This window comes from Pongo abelii, chromosome 4 (genome assembly GCF_028885655.2).
Source record: "Pongo abelii isolate AG06213 chromosome 4, NHGRI_mPonAbe1-v2.0_pri, whole genome shotgun sequence".
NCBI classification, from domain to species: Eukaryota; Metazoa; Chordata; class Mammalia; order Primates; family Hominidae; genus Pongo; species Pongo abelii.
In genome coordinates, this window is record NC_071989.2 from 81,158,740 (window position 1) to 81,174,661 (window position 15,922).

General features: G+C 40.0%; 1 protein-coding gene across 6 annotated transcripts in view; it reads left to right on the forward strand.

Moving 5' to 3' along the window:
- Positions 1–15,922, forward strand: part of ARHGEF28 (Rho guanine nucleotide exchange factor 28) — a 316,787-nt gene that overhangs the window by 53,844 nt on the left and 247,021 nt on the right. For 5 of the 6 annotated variants that reach the window (XM_063723960.1, XM_054555205.2, XM_024246795.3 and 2 more), the window contains exon 2: positions 6,738–6,781. In XM_063723960.1, the coding sequence (XP_063580030.1) occupies positions 6,749–6,781 (33 nt within the window). In that variant the 5' untranslated portion in view covers positions 6,738–6,748. Of the gene's footprint in view, positions 1–6,737; positions 6,782–15,922 lie in introns of those variants that run through there. The other variant, XM_063723961.1, reaches the window with a different exon arrangement.

A 15,922-nucleotide genomic window follows, 5' to 3' on the forward strand; every position in this document is an offset into this window, starting at 1 on the left:
AAAGTGAAATGTAAATAACATTGTCTAGCCCTTGACATTTCACCTTTTGCTGAGATCATAGTATAATCCAAATTTGAGGGAGGCCTTTGATACAGCTGGTGTCTTCCTGACTGAAAAGTGCAAAGCATTGGCATCTGGGTCCTTCGTGAAGCTGTGTGATGTTGGACTTTGGACTGTAGTCCACTGTAGCCTGCCTTCTCACTGTGTACATCCATAACTACATGGGCTCCCGTGAGCTTGCCACACGCCACAGGCCATACCTAATTCTACAAAGCCTGAAGGAAAAATACTGGGAAAAATACTTATAGCTTGACAACTAGGGAAAAAGTCTCACTTTTTAGGGGCAGATCTTCAAAATGTACCCTTATCAAGTTAAAAAAAAGGGGGAATTAGCATGTACCCTATTTAATGTATTTATTTATAATCATTTATAAATCATATTACTGTAACAATGTATATATATATATATTTTGACTAGGAACAGGGTCTTGCTCTGTTGCTCAGACTGAAGGGCAGCAGTGCAGTGGCACGATCATACCTCACTGTAGCTTACAAGTCCTGGGTTTGAGAGATCCTCCTGCCTCAGCCTCCTGAGTAGCTAGGACTACAGGCATGCACCACCGTGCCTGGCTAATTTCAAAATTATTTTTGTAGAGATAGGGTCTTGCTATGTTGCCCAGGCTGATCTCAAACTCCATGACATGTTCTCTTTGGAAGATTAAATAAGAAAAGTTAGAAATCTCTTTCTCCAAAAATTTACAGAATGCCATGTGAGAGCTTTTGTAGGTAGCAAACTTTAAATGATTTTTTTGCAACAAAATCAATGGAAACATGGACAGATACTCTTTCAAAAGGTTGTTACTGGCTGGGCATGGTGGCTCACGCCTGTAATCCCAGTACTTTGGAAGGCCAAGGCAGGCAGATCACCTGAGGTCAGGAGTTTGAGACCAGCCTGGCCAACATGGCAAAATCCTGGCTCTACTAAAAATACAAAAATTAGCTGGGTGTGGTGACACACACCTGTAATCCCAGCCACTTGGGAGGCTGAGGCAGGAGAATCATTTGAATCCAGGAGGCGAAGTTTGCAGTGAGCCGAGATGGCGCCACTGCACTCCAGCCTGGGCCACAGGGTAAGACTCTGTCTCAAAAAAAAAAAAAAAAAAAAAAAAAAAAAAGTTCTTACTGTGGCATGTACTATCTATATCTGTAATCTGTTTCTTTTGAAATACATTTTCTCTTTCACTTACTAAAATATCACTTTTTTTTTCTGAAATGGCAGGTCAAAAAAAGAAAAAGAAAGTATTACTTTTTTCTTGAAAGAACAGGCTAATTGAAAAACCAGTAGGTTTATAACACTTCTATTTTTGTAAGAGAAAATTATGTAGTACATGTTTAAGTTTGACAACTTTTTAAAGTACTTTGCCACAATATAACCAGCACATCTCAATGTAGTATAGATTTTTATAGTTACTTCCTATCTCATTACATAAATTGCAACGATTTGACCACATTGGAGTTCTTATTTCCACAAAATTAACCATGTTGATTGATTAATGTCCCATAGAACATTTTGTGCTTTTGGCTTCAAGTTCTTTGTTGCAGTACCTTGCTCATGAATGACGAAGTGAATGAATCTTGTGTGTGGTGTTTTTAAAACTTCTTATAAGAGCAGCTGCCTTACCAGTGGTTGTTCTTGAACAGTTTTCGATAGAACACTATTTTTTATTAAAAAAAAATTCACAGCTGGGCACCATGGCTCACACCTGTAATCCCAGCCCTTTGGGAGGCCAAAGTGTGTGGATCACCTGAGGTCAGGAGTTCAAGACCAGCCTGGTCCACGTGGTGAAACCCTATCTGTACTAATAATACAAAAATTAGCTGGGCGTGGTGGTGGGCATCTGTAGTCCCAGCTACTCAGGAGGCTGAGGTAGGAGAATTGCTTGAACCTGGGAGGCAGAGCTTGCAGTGAGCCGAGATTGAGCCACTGTATTCTAGCCTGGGCAAGAGAGTGAGACTCCATCTCAAAAAAAAAAAAAAAAAAAAAAAGGGATTCACTCTTCAGAATATGTCTCCATATTCTCACTTAAAATGATGGGTTTTGGATGGGAGGGGAGTGAGGGATAAAAGACGACACATTGGGTACAGTGTACACTGCTCGGGTGATAGGTGTACCCAAATCTCAGAAATCACCACTAAAGAACTTATCTATGTAACGAGACACCACCTGTTTCTCCAAAAACCTATTGAAATAAGAAATAAAAATTAAAACAAATTTTTGAGTATATTTTATTATCAGATAAAATCTAGCAAATACCACAAGTTGAGTTGTGAAAAATATCTGTACTTTTTTCTAAGTGTACAGCAAACTTCTTGCCCAATTAAATTTGCTCTAATAGACTTGTTTCTTAAAATATTCAACAGTCTTCAATAGTTTTACTCATAAAGAAATTCCTTTTATCTTTTTTTTTCTTTAGAGATGGAGTTTTGCCATGTTGCCCAGGCTGGTCTCAAACTCCTGGGCTCAAGCAATCCACCCGCCTCGGCCTCTCAAAGTGCTGGGATTACAGGCATGAACCACCGAGCCTGGCTGAGGAATGCATTTTAGTTTGCTGCTTTATTTCTCTGTATTATTTCAGCTATTTTTTTTTTTAGCTTCCACATTTCCTATAGTAATGCATTTTTTTTTTGGCTATTAAGTGGAAATCCCAAAGTACTGGGATTATGTACAAAAATACATAAGGATCTTCTAATTTTATCATCAAGTTAAGCAAATTTTGTGAAAGACTGGAATTGTATAAGGCATGACTATAAACATAGATGACAAATTGCTAATATCTTGAAGTGCAGCAGACATTTAAGGTGAGGATCATAGTATATGCTAGTGGATATAAATTAATTTTTTAAATGCCTTCTTGATAATTTAGAATTTTGGAAGGATCAACTTGTTAATGTTCTTGGGTTGGCCATTATTTTTATTTTATGGGTGGCTGGTGAACAATTTATATTCGGAATAGGAGTCTCAGTTCTTTCATTTTCTTGTTAGTATTATCTTTAATTTGAAGTTTCTGAGACTCTGGTTTGTAAAGTTAGTTTCATTAAAAATTGATGATTATAGGCTGGGCATGGTGGCTCACACCTGTAACCCTAGAACTTTGGGAGGCTGAGGCAGGAGGATCACTTGAGGTCAGGAGTCGGAGAAAATCCTGGCCAGCATAGTGAAACCTTGTCTGTCCTAAAAAATACAAAAATTAGCTGGGCATGGTGGTGCATGCCTGTAATACCAGCTATTTGCTAGGCTAAGGCACAAGAATTGGTTGAACCTGGGAGGCAGAGTTTGCAGTGAGCCAAAATCGTGCCACTGCGTTCTAGCCTGGGCAACAGAGCAAGACTCTGTCTCAAAAAAAAAGAAAAAATTGATGATTATTTTCTGTAATCCCAGCACTGTGGGAGGCCAAGGCAGGAGGATTTCTGGAGGCCAGGGGTTTGAGACCAGCCTAAACAACGTAGCAAGACCCTATCGCTACAAAAAAATACAACTTAGTACACCTATCATCTTAACCATGTGGGAGGCTGAAGCAGGAGGATTGCTTGAGCCCAGGATATCAAGGTTACAGTGAGCTATGATTGTGCTGCTGCATTCCAGCCTGGATGACAGAGTGATACTGTTTCAAATAATAACAATAATAAATGGATTATTATAATCTATAAACCCATTTAAGTGGGTCCACATAAACTGCCATAGGGGCATGATATTTTAAATAAAATTGAGGGCTGAGAAGGGCCCTGTTTTCAAACCCTCTGCCTTGTAGGACCCTCAGTCATCTCTCAAGATGTCTTAGGAAACATGGCTTGGGACCTAGGAGGGTGCTATCACCAGTATGTATAGGAAGTATTCGTAGAACTTAAATGGTTTTATAAAAAGTACCTCAAAGTAGAACTTTTCATATTCGCTTTCTTGCCAAGTGTATCCTCTGGGGATTACTGTACTAAATATCACAATTCTTTTTTTTTTTTTTTTTTGAGATTGAGTTTCACTCTTATTGCCCAGGCTGGAGTACAATGGCGCAGTCTCAGCTCATTGCAACCCCCGCCTCCTGGGTTCAAGCGATTCTCCTGCCTCAGCCTCCAGAGTAGCTGAGATTACAGGTGCCTGCCACCCTGCCCAGCTAATTTTTATATTTTAGTAGATATGGGGTTTCACCATATTGGTCAGGCTGGTCTTGAACTCCTGACCTGAGGTGATACACCTGCCTCAGCCTCCCAAAGTGCTGAGATTACAGGTGTGAGCCACCATGCCCAGCCCCACAATTCATTCTTAAGAGAAGCCTCTAAAGTACTGCAGCAGGGCTCTGGCTGGGCATGGTGGTGCACGCCTGTAATGCCAGCCACTCGGGAGGCTAAGGCACAAGAATCGCCTGAACCTGGGAGGCAGAGGTTGCAGAGCCAGGCTTGGCCTAAGGGGCAGAACCCAGGCCTCAAGTATGCAGTGGGAGGGAGGCAAGGGCGCAGGGACAAGTGAGTCTCCCCGTCTGCCCCATTTAGAATTCTCATGCAGCCTGCTCCTCCCTTTCTCCTAATCTTTCATTCTCTTTCGTTCAGCTTGGAACTTCTGGAGGGCTGGACCACTTTCTGGTGGACCCAGAAGGCATGTCTTTATTATCTTTGTGTAATACCTGGCCCACAGTTGGTGTTCAGTGAGTGATGCTGGGTTTTTTGTTTTTTCTAAGTAGGAAACAAGTTTCTAAGTGCTATTTGTTTACTTTTAAATTTTTAATTGTGGCAAAATAGACAACATAAAATTTACCATCTTAACCATTTTTAACATAGGCCAGTAGTGTTAAGTATATTCGCATTGCTGTGAAACCATTACCATTGTCCATCTCCAGAACGCTTTCATCTATGCAAAACTGAAAGTCCATATCCAATAAAGAATAAAGTCCTCTGTGCCCCACCCCTGGCAACTACCAATCATTTTTTTTTTCTGTTTCTCATGTAAAACTCATGTTTGATTACTCTAGGAACCTCATGTAACTGGCATCATATAGTATTTGTCCTTTCTGTCTGAGTTATTTCACTTAAGGTAATGTTGTCAAGGCTTGTCCAATTGTAGCATGTGTTGGAATTGTATTCCTTTTTAAGGCTGAATAACATTCCCCTGTAGGTATATATCACATTTTGTTTATCCATCTGTGCTATTTTTAAAGGGGCAGGCACACCGAGAGGCAGATCCAGGTGCACACACCTGGCAGAGAGGTTGGTTAGCCTGACAGTGGGCTGCATCCCACCCATGCGATCATGCAGCTGAACTCCCTGGCCCTCTGTGTAAGGGAGGCAATAGAACTATCTTGTCACTGTGCTGTTCTGCCTCACCTGGCCAAAAGTGGACTCTGACTTTGGAATCACCTGTGAGCCAAGCGATGAACACAGGTGAAACTTTCAACATGCTTATGTTGACCTTTCTTGGCTTTCTGAAATATTTTTATTTTAGGAGCAGTCTATGGGATAGTGTCTGGGGTCCTAGGGTTTCCATATGTGTGGAAACTAATATAAAATAATAAAGGTGGTGGGATATATATTTTTTCAAATTCAAATTGTTTTTATTTTGCCTCATGTAGACACTACATGTACTATAATTACTATGATTTTTTATTTTGATAATATATAGAAGGTTTACCATTTGAACCGTTTTTTCAGGTACAACTCAGTGGAACTAAGTACGTTCACATTGTTGTGCAACCATCACCCCTACCAGCCATCTCCGGAACTTCTTTGTCTTCCCAAACTGAAACTCTATAGTCATTAAATAATAACTCTCCATTCTCCCCAATGTCCAGCTTCTGGTAATCTCTATTCTACTTTTTTCTGTGAGTTTGACTATCTAAGGTACCTCATATAAGTAGAATCATACAGTATTTGTCCTTTTGTGATTGGCTTATGTATTTATTTTTTTTTTGAGAACGGAGTCTTGCTCTGTCGCCCAGGCTGGAGTGCAGTGGCACGATCTTGGCTCGCTGCAACCTCCGCCTCCTGGGTTCACGTCATTCTCCTGCCTCAGCCTCCCGAGTAGCTGGGACTACAGGCGCCCGCCACCACACCCGGCTAATTTTTTGTATTTTTATTAGAGGCGGGGTTTCACTGTGTTAGCCAGGATGATCCCATCTCCTGACCTCGTTATCCGCCCGCCTCTGCCTCCCAAAGTGCTGGGATTACAGGCGTGAGCCACTGAGTCCGGCCATGATTGGCTTATTTTACTTAGCATAGTGTCTTTAAGGCTCATTCGTGTTATAACATGTACTAGCATTTTGTTTCTTTTCAAGGCTGAATAATATTCCATTGTATGTGTATACCACATTTTGATTATCCATCCATCCGTCAATGGACATTTGGGTTTTTCTGTCTTTTGGCTATTGTGAATCATGCTGCTATGAACATAGGTATACAAATTTCTGTTTGAGTCCCTGCTTTCAGTTCTTTAGGTATATACCTGGAAGTAGAATTGCTAAGTCATATGGTAATCCTACGTGTAATTTTTTGAGGGGCTATCATATTGTGTTCTAGGGGAGGATATTTTATTTAGATAGCATCTTAGTCCTTTATTCTTTTATATTTTGTCTCTGCAGTTTTCCTATCTAATGAGTTTGCTCCTCCCTCCACAATGTTGATAACTGGAGAGCTCTGCTGGTCGGTTCCATGGGGCCTCCTGCAATAACTGCTCTTGTTTATTATTTTCATTGCAGATGCGAAAGCCATGGAGTTGAGCTGCAGTGAAGCACCTCTTTACGTAAGTTGCTAAGCACTGGGCTTCAGGACCAAGGGGCACTTTCTTAACTCCAAACCATGTGACTGAAGTGGGGAGAAATGTTTTTCTTGCTATTGAGTTAAGGCTTTTTAAAAACAACACACTGAGCGTTACTGTCTAGTTCAAGTATTTGCATGGAGCCTTTTAAAACTGGTTGGCTCCTGTTTTAAAGTCTGGATTTTATATTTCCCTCAGTATTTTTTTAACTGTGTAATTTCTGGATTCAAACACTCAGTTCAGTCATATGAGTGGTGTGTGAACATATTATTTTATGATAATATCCTGATAATAGTCAAGAACTTTTCTATGTGTGTCTTTTTGAGGGGAAGGTTTCATGATAATTGTGTCAGCTAAAAGTATGAAATAAGAATTCAAACAAAAAGTGCTGGGACATAAACAGAAGTGGGAGTTGTTGCTGGGGGACAGGAATGCCCAAGGAGATTTGTAGTTAGATGTGCTGTCTAGGCCCAGGAGGATGCCATTCTGAGAACAACTCCTGGGGGTAACAGGGAAGTGAACAGATTGTTTCCTCACACAGAAAATGGCAGATGGCCTCATCTTTCCTCCTTCCTTCTGATTTCAGACAAAACTTCCTTTCTTGGAAAGGAACTGTCTTGGTGTGGGGTGGGGCCTGGGCAGGTGGGCCTGGGTGTGTGAGGAGACTGGAGTTTAGAGCAAAATTTCAAGGAATTGAAACAAATTTTATTTATTTTTATTTTTTATTTATTTGTTTATTTTTGAGATGGAGTCTTGCTCTGTCACCAGGCTGGAGGGCAGTGGCGTGATCTAAGCTCACTGCAACCTCTGCCTCCCAGGTTCAAGCGATTCACCTGCCTCAGCCTCCCAAGTAGCTGGGATTACAGGCACGTGCCACCACACCCGGCTAATTTTTTGTATTTTAGTAGAGATGGGGTTTCACCATGTTGGCTAAGACGGTCTCGATCTCCTGACCTCATGATCCAAATACCTCGGCCTCCCAAACTGCTGGGATTACAGGCATGAGCCACCACACCCGGCTGGAATTGGAACAAATTTAATCAGAATCCTCAATTTATGAGAATAGATTCATCCACTTCCCACACTTCACTACCCAGCCAAGTGCCTACTCACTCACCCTCACTCCCTTCTATACATGACACATACTTCTCTGGAGGAAGACAGAATCATAACCAAAATGATTCCAGAATAGTAGAAAAGCTGCCCCTTGAGTTGCCCAGGGATCTCTAGTACTCTCTCTAGGTTGTGATTTTCAGGCCATAAAATGTGCCTGTAGACAGTTGGGTTTGGCCCAGACATGATTAAAGATTAAAAAAAGGCTGGTCTGAGGCTAAATTGTAAAGTACTCCCAAATCTTACTGTTGTTTTTTCTGTGTGTGCCTTCCTATTCCTTACTCATTCCACCCTCCTCCCCTACCTCAAAACAGACAAATCCACAAGCCTAATTGTGATAGAAGCCTTGTAGCCGACCGACCTCCTCATGTAGCTATTTTGACCATAGACTTACTAGATTGTGACCAGATTTGGGGATAAACCAATACACATTGCCCAATGAGAAAACAGATTTAAATGAACCAAATAAAAACAAAAACAAGTTTTTCTTTTTTCTTTTTCTTTTCTTTTTTTTTTTTTTCTTTTGAGACGGAGTCTGGCTCTGTCACCCAGTCTGGAGTGCAGTGGCGCCATCTCGGCTTACTGCAAGCTCCGCCTCCCGGGTTCACGCCATTCTCCTGCCTCAGCCTCCCAAGTAGCTGGGACTACAGACACCCGCCACCAAGCCTGGCTAATTTTTTTTGTATGTTTTTAGTAGAGATGGGGTTTCACCGTGTTAGCCAGGATGGTCTCGATCTCCTGACCTCGTGATCTGCCTGCCTCGGCCTCCCAAAGTGCTGGGATTACAGGCGTGTGCCACCGCGCCCGGCCAAAACCAAGTTTTTCTAGTTATTAAAAAAATGCTGATTAGAGTAAAATGAAAAGTACAGGAAAGTGTTAAGAAAATAAGTCATAATCTCACCCCCATGGATAATGTTATTATATTAAAATACTAATATATTTTATCAGTTTTAAGGTGTAATTTTTTTCTCATTTTAACATCTCTAAAACTGAGATGCTCTTACATTCACTGTGCTTCCTGGCAGATGTCATTACCTACACGTGTGTGACCTTGGTCACAGGGGTTCATATTGTTGTCATTTCAGTTTATTTATATACCTTGCTGGTGCTACATAAATCGCTTTCAAAATGACTTCACCATGATCTAGCATTATAAGGCAAAGTTACTATGTAACTAGAAAGACTTGGAAATAACAGCATGGTACATGATAAAATCTATGTATAGATTAATTTAGAAAAGGTCTTTTAACAAATATAAAATTCTAGGTGATTAAAAATTACATCCTAATGGCATTTTTTCTAGTAGAATATTAAATGTATATTATAAATAATGATATTTTAGATAAAATATATGAAATATATTTAACATAACTGACTCTTACTACATATGATAGAGTATATAACATTTTTTAATATAATTTAACATTTCTGGTCAATATTATTGCAAAATGAATTAAGCCAATCTAGCCACTTGGCCTCATCCAGCAAGAGGTCATTAGAGATATGTCATAATGAAAACAAGTCTTAAACCAAAATCTACCAAATGGGTAATGTCGTGCAGACAGAGCAGACTCAAAACTGTCCTACAATTTGTTTCTGTATTTTGGGGAAGAACCTGCTCTCTGCCCTTCTATCTTCAGAGGTTTGATAAATATTCACCTCTAGTTTCTCTTAGTTTACTGTATTTTGGTTCATAAACCCTTAATATTTTTTATTTATATATATTTATTGTAAAACATTAGAAAGAGACCCAGCAAAAAGAAAAAATTAAAACCTCATGTTTAATCCCATGGTGAATGATAAGCTCTGTTGACATTTTGATACAGACTTTTCCAGAGTTTTATCTATATCTCTGTTGAATTTTATCTAGGGTCCTTTTGACATTTATTTAGATGATACAGTGTTTTCTCATTTGATAGTGATTTATTCGATCTCTTAATTTTGGTGACTTTATGTATGTACTTCAAGTAATCCTACTTAGTTATTTTGACTATTTCTTTTGGAAAAACAAATTAAAATAACTCTGGCAAGTGTGTAATAAAGATACCCTCTCCATTGGAATTTGTGAAGAGTCCATTACATATTAGGAGGCTATATTAAAATTATAAAATAATACTATGCATAGTTGTATGTTAATGCCCTAGAAAAATCTAATTACAACAGACTTTTAAAAATATATAAATTAATAAGATTTACCTCAAGGACAATTAGATTACATAAGTGGAACAATAATCAGGAAGGAAAAAAATTGATTGAAATTATTCCCCAATTTCTACCCACCTCTCAAAAAAGGGCACCTCATTCAGATGGGTCTTATAAGTGATTTTTTATTCCTTTTCTTATAACCTGTTTTGATGGAATTCTTACAACATTTTTATGGCTAAAATGCTTCTTTGTCTCTATTTGTCGGGTCACTTTAGAGAATCTTTCCTGAAGATGATAGACATCTTTATACCTATAGAAAATCTATGGATGTAAATATTTTCTTAAATTCCCCATGCATTTTGCTTGGATTGATAAAGAACACTTTTGATTTTTCTTTTTCTTCCACTATTGTTTTCCTCTTCTATACAGAACAACTAATATCCAAAGATTGGATTGTTTTTTTCTTTTTGGGGAGAGAGGAGGGTTGCATTCTGGAAGGATTTTTTTTGAGATGGAGTCTCTCTCTGTCTCCAGGCTGGAGTGCAGTGGCACAATCTTGGCTCACTGCAACCTCAGCCTCCATATTCAAGTGATTCTCCTGCCTCAGCCTCCTGAGTAGCTGGGACTACAGGTGCATGCCACCACGCCCGGCTAATTTTTTTGTATTTTTAGTAGAGACGGGGTTTTACCATGTTGGCCAGGATGGCCTCGATCTCTTGACCTCATGATCCACCCACCTCGGCCTCCCAAAGTGCTGGGATTACAGGTGTGAGCCACCACACCCGGCCAAGAATGTTTTTATCTTTGTTTTCCACTTAAGTTTTCAGTAGCATCAAGTTGTTTTTTTCCTTGCTTGCCAGCACAATTTTAGATTCTATCACTTTTAGTTTTTATGTAGCATTGTCAAATCTTGGCCTTTTTATGCCCACATAGTTTTATAGAGATAATCTTTTACATTTTATTATGAGCACAAAGCAAGAATTAAATTTTTTTTTTCTATACCTTTCAGGAGTCTGTTTCAGAAGGAGGTGCAGTCTTTGGCTCTGTCTCTTGTGCTGTAGAATTTTTTTGGCTCATTTCTGTTTGCTCATTTTTAGGAAGGAGACTGTCTTCTTCTTGGAGATATAGTAATATTCCTGAACTCAGCCACAGATTCAGTTAAATTTTTATTTTATTTATTTTTTTAAATTTATTTTGAGATAGGGCCTCACTATTGCCCAGGCTGGAGTGCACTGGCATGATCTTAGCTCACTGCACCCTCGACCACCTGGGCCCTAGCAAGCCTCCTGCCTTAGCCTCCCCAGTAGCTGGGACTACAGACACATGCCACCATGGTCAGCTTTAGTCTAATTTTTAAAAGAATCCATGGCAGTTCCCTGAGTTGCAGTTGCAGAAAAAGAGAAACACTGTACTAAGATCAGAGAAGAAGCAGGAATTGGCAAGACTGGCAGCCAAGAGCTTTATAATATCACTTTGTGGAACTTAGGGATATATATGAGCATTGCAAATCCAATTTTTAGTCTCTAAGCAGCTTCCTGCATTCTTGCTTGAAAGGAAACTGAAGGAGCAGCAGTGGAAGGCTAGTTTGTTTATTCCAAGGAGAAAAAAAAAAGCCACCAGAGGCCTGCAGTCTGGTTTGAAGTCTAGGCTTAGTTTTTAGACTGAATGGTACAATAGTATTAGGAGGTGTATTTTAAGCTAGAAAGAATTGTGGTGGTGAAGCTAATGACAAGTGCAAAAGCCTGGAAAGGTGTAAGTTAGAATCAGTAGAACCTAAAGTGTTTATTTTTCTGGCTGAAAATTCTTCAGTTAACACCACTTGGGAGCTTAAAAGTTCTGTACTGGAAATTATAAAGATATTTTTATTTTGGTTTTATTTTTAAATTAATTATTTTATTTTTAAATTTCACGTTGCCATGAGAAAGTAGATAATTTTATTTTTAGATTATTGCTCTTAGTCTTCTTTTTCCTAGTTTGTATGTAAAAAGAGATAGGAAACAATGCAAGGACAGCTTATGAGGAGAGATTTTGCTTACTGGGCATTTAATTAAACTTTGAGAGAGGAAGAGATTTTGCATTTACAAGCCAATTTGTGTTTTTGCTAATGAATGCTTTTTGATTACTTTTTAATTGAGTTTTCTCTAAATTTTGTAATTCAAGGAGAATTATAAAACAAATACCTATTCTACTTATTTATCTAAGAGCTCCTTTTTATATATTAATTATATTTTATTTTTGTATAAAGTATAATTGGCTGTGTGTGGTGGCATACACCTGTAATGTCAGCACTTTGAGAGGCTGCTTAGTCCTCCTGAGATCAGCCTGGTCAACATTGTAAGACTCTGTCTTTACCAAAAAAAAAAAAAAAAGCCACGTGTGGTGGCTCAAGCCTATAGTCCCAGCTACTTGGGAGGCCGAGGTGGGAGGATCACTTGAGCCAAGGAGTTCAAGGCTGCAGTGAGCTGTAATCACACCACTGCACTCCAGCCTGGGTGAGAGAGCAATACCCTATCTCAACAAAAACAAAAGCTGTTTGTAAAGTATAATGAATGCTAGTCTTTCTGAAATATCAGTTTAGTGCTGTGAATAAAACAGAAAAGTCTTGCTTGAGAAATTGTTGGTTCCGAAGATTTTTCCATTTTTCCTCAATTAAAATGGCTTTATTTAAAATGATTAAATAACACTTGCTTATTATAAAGAATATAATAGTAAGTAAAATTATTAAAAAGAAAGTTAAGATCATTTGAAGTTCTACCTTTTTTTTTGAGACAAATTCTCGCTGTGTCACCCAGGCTGGGGAGTGTAGTGCGATCTTGGCTCATTGCAGCCTCCACCTCCTGGGTTCAAGCAATCCTCCTGCCTCAGCCCCCAGAGTAGCTGGGACTAGAGGCATGAGCCACCACACCTGGCTAATTTTTGTATTTTTTGTAGAGATGGGGTCTTGCCATGTTGCCCAGGCTGGTCTCAAACTTCTGGGCTCAAGAGATCCACCCACCTTGGACTCCTAAAGTGCTGGGATTATTGGCATGAGCCACTGCGCCCAGTGAAATTCTCCTTTTTAGAGAACTTTATTAGTATTTTGGTAAACGCTAAAATTTGTTTGGCAAATGTGTACACATACACACACACACACACACACTCATGATATTTCATAAGGAATTATATGGGAATGCTGTTTTTATTATAATGGACATGACCCCATTTCCCCTCACCCCCGTTTTATACTTCCCGTTCCTGTACTCTGAGCTAACCCTTAGAGTCACCTCCTGCAGGGGTTCTTAGCAGCATCAGCATCCCTAGGAACTTGCCAGAAATGCAAATTCTCAGACCTTATGCTGGACCTACTGAATCAGACACTCTGTGGATGGGGCCCAGCAATCTGTGTTTTAATAAAACATTCAAGCGATTCTGCTGTGTGCTAAAGTTTGAGAACCGTGGACTTAGTGCAAACATTTTCATGTTTTTCTGTATTCATATATACATATACAAGCTTTAGTAGAAGGATCATATTATGTGGACTTCTGTATCTTTTCCAACTCAGTGATACTTTGTATAAACTCCTATAAGCCATCAGACATAGCTCAAACTCACTCTAATTAATGAATAGGTATGGGTCAAGTTCATTCCCTACTGATGGCCATTCACTTTGTTTCAGTTTTTGGCAATCATGAGCAATTATTCACCAGACATCCTGGCCATATGTCCTTATATGTTGATACTTTCATTTCTATGGGATAGATTCCTAGGAGTAGAATTGCTGGATAAAGGGCATACATATTTTAAATTTTAGTGGATTGCTCTGTAAATGAGATCTAATAGTTGACATTTTATTCAACAACTTTCAGAAATATTTAATGTCTATTTCTTTAGCTTTAATAACTGATAATTATGTAACTGGGGATTATGTTCTCATTTTCATTGTGCAAAGAAAGGAGGGATGTTAAATTTTGTATGTTGATTAAGTTGGTGAAGGGTTAGAAGGGTCCTTCAGTTCTCCCATTTCTCAAATTCTGACTAATATGAGCATCTAATCCATGGAGATTTTTTTTAACATCTGCAGAAGGTGCATGTGTGAGACTGTGTGTGTGGGCTCTTGCTCCCTTCCACCCTTCTGACGTGCTGTGCAGACATGTTAATCATAGCAACTGACTGAGAAGAGTGTAATCACTTTTTTCTCTGGAGGCTGCAAATTGTATAACCATTTGGGCAGTGGAGTTTTTTGCTTCAGTAGCTTGTTTCCAGCTGGATCTAAGATACTTCGCTATTCACTTAGCATTTTATGTTTATATTATTCTTTTATTCTGAGTCACTGTCTCCTGCTGTGTTTGATCCCAAGAATGTTGGTTGCTGCTGGGCTCATTGTGGGTGTTGAAGGCATAATCTGATGTCTAGAGGTAGTGGGGGAAACTGTCTCCTATTCAGCCTTTTCTAATTTCTGGATGTTGGTATAGCTTCCATGAATACTTGGTGGAGCATGCTCCCCTTGGTCCCAGCCTTCTGCAGGGAGGGCCGGAGGACAGGGCCCAAGTTGTCTGGATGGACTCTTCCCCAGCTCAGGGAAGCAGCTTCCTATTGAGGTAGTAAGTGACTTGGTGGCTTTGTTCTGGGGTCACCCAGCAGAGGCCTTCTTCCGGATCCCTGCAGATTCTCTGTGGCTTTTGGGTCCTGTGGAAGGAAATCCTGTCCTCCAGACACTGCCCTTCTCTCTTGGTGGCCCTCCATCCCCCAGTGGGCTACCTATGACTGGCCTCATGCCGATCAACTCGAAATATTAGTCAGTGAGGACATCTTGGGGACCTTTGCCTGGGCACCCTCACTTTGCTGATGAGGAGATTGGCTGGCTTGACTAAGTTAACTCAGCTGGTTTGGCACTCTGGATTTGAAAATGCTCTATTAGAAGTCATAAGAATAATTTTTTTGACTCAGAAAGTTTGTTAGCGGCAGATCCCACAATAAGCCTGGGGTTTTCCCACTTTCACTGGTAACGACCTCCCCCACTGCTCTGCCACATCTCCATTTCCTCATTGACCAAGTACTCAAGGGCACCATTTTATCCTTTCCTGTCCTGCAGCTGCCTTTGAGCTTTCTGACATGAAGAATGGTCCTCCTTCATGGACCTTAAATTAAAGGGTCTCTCTTTTATCTCACTAGAGGATGGTGCTGGTAACTATGTCTAGGCAAGCCCTGACCTTCTAAAGCTCATTTGCTCACAAGAAGCCAGACCTATTAATTGATGGTCATTTGCTCCATTCAGTTCTTCCCAGCTCAAAATAATAGAAATTTTCATTAGCTCAGGTGTCTGAGGGTGGCAGGTAAGGGTGTCTTTCAAAATAGGTTAGTACAGCTAAGTCTAGCTTAGCCAATGGAATCAGGCGGGGCTTTTGCCTGAATTCAACTTCTAGATCATGTGTTTACTTTGTGCAAATTTGTTTTTAGCGAATTATATTAACTTTACTTGTGTCTTTACTTAAAACACAGCAGCATGTGCATCTCAGAGAATTGCCTCCTGCTGGGGTGTTTCCGCCATCGTCAGTTAATCTGTGCTCCCTGAAGTTGGTTTTCTTTGGTGGCTTTTGTTTTCTACTAACTTAACTTGACCTTTTCCTATCCTCTCTGAATGGCCTTGCTTTTATCTCTTTGCCTTTCCTCCTGTTTTCCTTCTGAGGGGGCAAACAAATTCCAAAGCAGCATGTTCTAGCCGTAGAGCAAAGAGGACCATGGTAACTGTTTTACCCAGCCTGGCCAGCAGCCACGAGATGTCAGTTCCTGGGAAGTCTGAAGCTCCTTAGCTGCTGCAGGAGATTGCTTGGTAGTTCTGGCAGGAGCAGAGGGGAAAAGCTTCTCAGACTTTAGCAAAACCTTTTGACT